This window comes from Lactuca saligna, chromosome 9, assembly GCF_052625555.1.
Source record: "Lactuca saligna cultivar CGN05327 chromosome 9, ASM5262555v1, whole genome shotgun sequence".
NCBI lineage: Eukaryota > Viridiplantae > Streptophyta > Magnoliopsida > Asterales > Asteraceae > Lactuca > Lactuca saligna.
In genome coordinates, this window is record NC_136425.1 from 30342848 (window position 1) to 30347052 (window position 4205).

General features: G+C 33.3%; 1 protein-coding gene across 1 annotated transcript; it reads left to right on the forward strand.

Annotated features, from left to right (window-relative positions):
* The first annotated feature begins 262 nt into the window (after window positions 1-262).
* On the forward strand, window positions 263-3656 carry LOC145016157 (uncharacterized). Its single transcript, XM_078974559.1, has 5 exons — window positions 263-524; window positions 1774-2264; window positions 2971-3186; window positions 3280-3333; window positions 3438-3656. Exons 1-5 carry the CDS (start codon window positions 263-265, stop codon window positions 3654-3656), a joined length of 1242 nt encoding a protein of 413 aa, XP_078830685.1.
* Window positions 3657-4205: the final 549 nt, after the last annotated feature.

Below are 4205 nucleotides of genomic sequence, written 5' to 3' on the forward strand. Positions count from 1 at the left end.
ATGCTAAATCGGGTCAAGTACATACCGAATATAGTTATGGACTTAGACACCTTATCCAATAGGAGGGTTATCTTTGATGGATCCAATTTTAATGATTGGATTCAAAATATTCGAATGTTCACCCGCTACGAGGACAAAGAGTATATTCTCGATGAGAAACTGAAGGAGATTGATCAAAACACTGCTACTCCCGAGCAAATCACTCAATATGATACTTATGAGAGGGACGCGGAAAAAGGTGTTGTGTATCATGCTCGCAACCATGCCTGCCGAACTCCAAAAATCCTACGAGGACTACGATCCTTATGAGATGCACCAAGATTTGATGGAAAGGTACCATCAAAGTTCAATGCAAGAAAGGTACGAGATTATCGCCTCCATGATCACCACCAAGATGAAGGATGCAGACTCCATCGCCGCCCATCTACAAAAGATGCAAAGGTACATGGACCGCTTGTTGAATTTAAATGTAAGCTTCGATGAAGAGTTGGCGATAAACAAGGGTGTAGGTAGTAAGGGTGAAGGTAGGTCCTAGTACCTACCTTTATTTATGTATGAAGTATTTATAAAAAAAATACAAGGACCTACCTTATTTTTTATAAAAGAACTACCTAATTTTTATTTGACAAACATTACCAAGCCTATATCTTTTATATTTAAGAGCCCATAATCTTAGCCCGATCAATTGATCCATTAAAAATTAAAAAAAAGGAAAAAGAGAAATAGAAATAAGAAACTGAAAAGACACAGACATCGTTGTGAGTCCCCTGTGTTTGGAATCGATCATCGTGAGTGACAGAGTGACATCGTCCCTGCATGCTCGGCCGTCCGGCAAGGTCGCCGTCGTCATCACCCTCCAGTCTGCCCGTCCAGCGACAACCGCCCATCGAGAGTTGTTGATCGGCCATCAATCCATCGCCCATCATCGTCCATATCCATCACTCCATCGATCAACACTCAACAGGTTTGTAACTTCAAGTTACAACTGTTACAACTTAGTAACTTACATTACAATTTTAGAATTCTTGGCTTTTTTTTGTTCAAAATCAAAACCCTTTGTTTGATTAATGAATAATGATTTTATATTTGTATGATTTCATGATTTGTATCACACTATCACTGATTAGATTTTAGAATTGCTTATGAGATATTGAGATTTCAGAATTGCTTATGACATAAGCCTTATGTTAATATTTGATTAATATACATAATACATGTGATGATTTGATTCAAATTGTTAATTTGTTTTTGTTAAGTGATAACAGTTTTGAGAATTCTTTATGTTAAGTGTTAACAGATTTCAGATTTTCAAAGTTGTTATTGTCTATTTGATATAAGAACATTGTTTGTTCAACTATAATTGTCTTGATTTTATGTTATAGTCTTGTTTTTGTGATTTGTCTATTACTCTATTTGATAACAAAATAATGATAACGGTTATTAGTTTGATACTTTTTATAACATTCAATTTCATACAATTTCAGAATAAAGCATCAACATTCAAGAATGTCTTTGCATAAGTTTTATAAAAAGAAAGAAGATGGTGAACAACAATATAAGTATACGAAGATTGATTTAAACGCACTACCTGTTGATTCATTTGAATGACCAAGTATAGAATTTTATCATGTAAACCAAAGAGATGAAATTAGAAGAGCATACTTGCAAAAGGGCCTTTCCAACCTCTAAATCATAAGTTCCCACCACGTGATTTTAGAGGTAAACCTCGAAGATTTATTCAGTCTTGGTTTGATGATAATAAATATTGGTTAGAATATAGTATAAAAGAGGACGTTGCATTCTGTTTATGTTGTAATTTATTCAAATCAAGTATACCAAATCAAGGTGGATCAGATAACTTTGTGAAAACTGGATTCAAATATTGGAATTGGAAATCAAGAATAGATAAACACAAAGAAGGAACTCCATACACTATTGTTGTCCACAAGTGTCAAAGTTTGATGAACCAAAGACAATCCATCATGTATGCTTTTGAGAAACAAACTACTTTACAAGAAAAAGAATACTGTACTCGTTTGAATGCTTCAATTGATTGTGGTAGGTTCCTACTCCGACAAGGGTTAGCATTTCGTGGTCATAACGAGAAAGAAGACTTGGATAATAAATGTAAATTTCTTGAACTATTACAGTGGTTAGCCGATCGATGTGATGTTGTAGATCGTGTTGTGTTAAAGAATACACCAAAAAATGCACAAATGAAATGCGGTGAAATCCAAAAAGATATTGTGCAAGCATGTTCGGATGTAATTTTAAATGTTATTACGAGAGATCTTGGAAATATTTTTTTGCAGTTTTAGTAGACGAGTCACGTGATGTGTCATGAAAAGAACAAATGGCATTGGTTTCGCGGTTTGTTAATAAAAAAATGTTAAGTTGTAGAAAGGTTTGTTGGCCTTAGAAATGTTAATGAGACTTCAACTTTATCATTAAAGGCTTCCATTTATGATATGCTTTCAAAATGGAATTTGAGTCCTAGTAGGATTAGAGGACAAGGATATGATGGTACTAGTAACATGAGTGGTATATTCAATGGATTGAAGACTTCGATTATGAATGAAACAAAATATGCACACTTTGTTCATTGTTTTGCTCACTAATTACAGTTAGCCCTAGTTTTTGTTGCAAAGAATCACACGACGGTTAATGATCTCTGTGATGTGGTTTCTCGGTTGTTAAATATTATTGGATCTTCTTACAAATGACGAGATAACTTAAGAAAAAAACAAGCAGATAAAGTTATGGCAGCACTGGCTGAAGGTATGGTTATTACTAAATTGTAAATTATAACTATTTTTAGTTGTTTATACTAATTATTCGACTAATTAAATTCGTATGTGGTTTATTTTAGGTGAGCTTGAGAGTGGTACCGATTTGAATCAAGAAGTAGGTATTAAAAGACCATCTGATACTTGATGGGGTTCTCATTTTGCATCTTTATTAAATATTCAGGCCATATATGCTTCCATTTGTGATGTACTTGAAGACGTTGGTGAATTTGATAGTGATTGTGATCGTCGTGCTAAAGTAATTCGCATCTTACAGTGGTTAAAATCATTTGATTTTGTTTTTTGTCTACATTTGATGGTTGATATCTTGGGAGTGACGGATCATTTGAGTACAATACTACAAAGAAAAGACCAAGATATCATAAATGCCATGAATCAAGTAAGTAGCTCAAAAAAGCAATTCAAGAAATTAGAGATGTAGGATGGGAACCACTTTTAGAGAAAGTTACTTTGTTTTGTGCTAAAAACGAAGTTAAAGCCGTCGATTTGGAAGATGCATATTATAATGCATACAGTCGCTGAAGAGGTTCACAAGTTAGTAATTTTTGTTACTACTAACTACCACACTGATTTATAAATTTATTGTCTTTTATCATTAGTTACTAATATATTTGTATATATATGTATAAGGTTAAAAACCTGCACCACTATCAAGTTGATGTATTTAAGGAGGTGATTGATATGCAGCTTCAAGAGCTAAACCATCGCTTTAATGAAGTAAACACGCATTTACTCCTTTCAATTGCTTGTTTGTGCCCCACTAAATCTTTTAAAGCCTTTGATTTAGATAAAATAATGAAAATGGCTACACATTATCTAGAAGAGTTTCCAACAAAATATGATCTTTGAGTTCTTGAAGTGGAGCTTGGAAATTACATTAATGATGTGTGAGAAGATGAACAATTTAATGATTTGAAGAGAATTGGAGACCTTGCCAAAAAGATGGTCGAAGCAAAGAAGCATATGATATTTCCCAAGATTTATCTTCTTGTGAAACTTGCATTGATCTTACCCATAACAACAACAAGTGTGGAATGCGCATTTTAAGCAATGAAGTTAATAAAGACTGATATATGCAACAACATGAGTGATCAATTTTTGAGTGATAATTTAGTGTCGTATATTGAAAAAAATGTTTTAAAACGCATCGGTAATGATACAACTGTGAAAAAGTTTCAAGATATAAGACCTCGTAGGGTTCAACTGTAATAACTTTATTATAATTATTGAATTGATGGTTAAATATTTTAGGCATGCAACCCGACCTGCCACCACTAGTATTCTTTAGTCTTTCATATCTTTTAAGTTTCATTTACATAAGGAACTACGTGGTTTTTAGTTCTAGATTCACCACTAGCCATACCTATCATTCTATACTATTTTCCTTACTATTATGAT

Bases quoted from the DNA above. Each gene is read 5' to 3' on its own strand.
- LOC145016157 (XM_078974559.1), top strand. From the start codon at position 263: ATGCCTGCCGAACTCCAAAAATCCTACGAGGACTACGATCCTTATGAG. The intron at 3,187-3,279 runs GTAAGTAGCTCA...CTAAAAACGAAG, and splicing joins TCATAAATGCCATGAATCAA to TTAAAGCCGTCGATTTGGAA. The intron at 3,334-3,437 runs GTTCACAAGTTA...TATATGTATAAG, and splicing joins TGCATACAGTCGCTGAAGAG to GTTAAAAACCTGCACCACTA.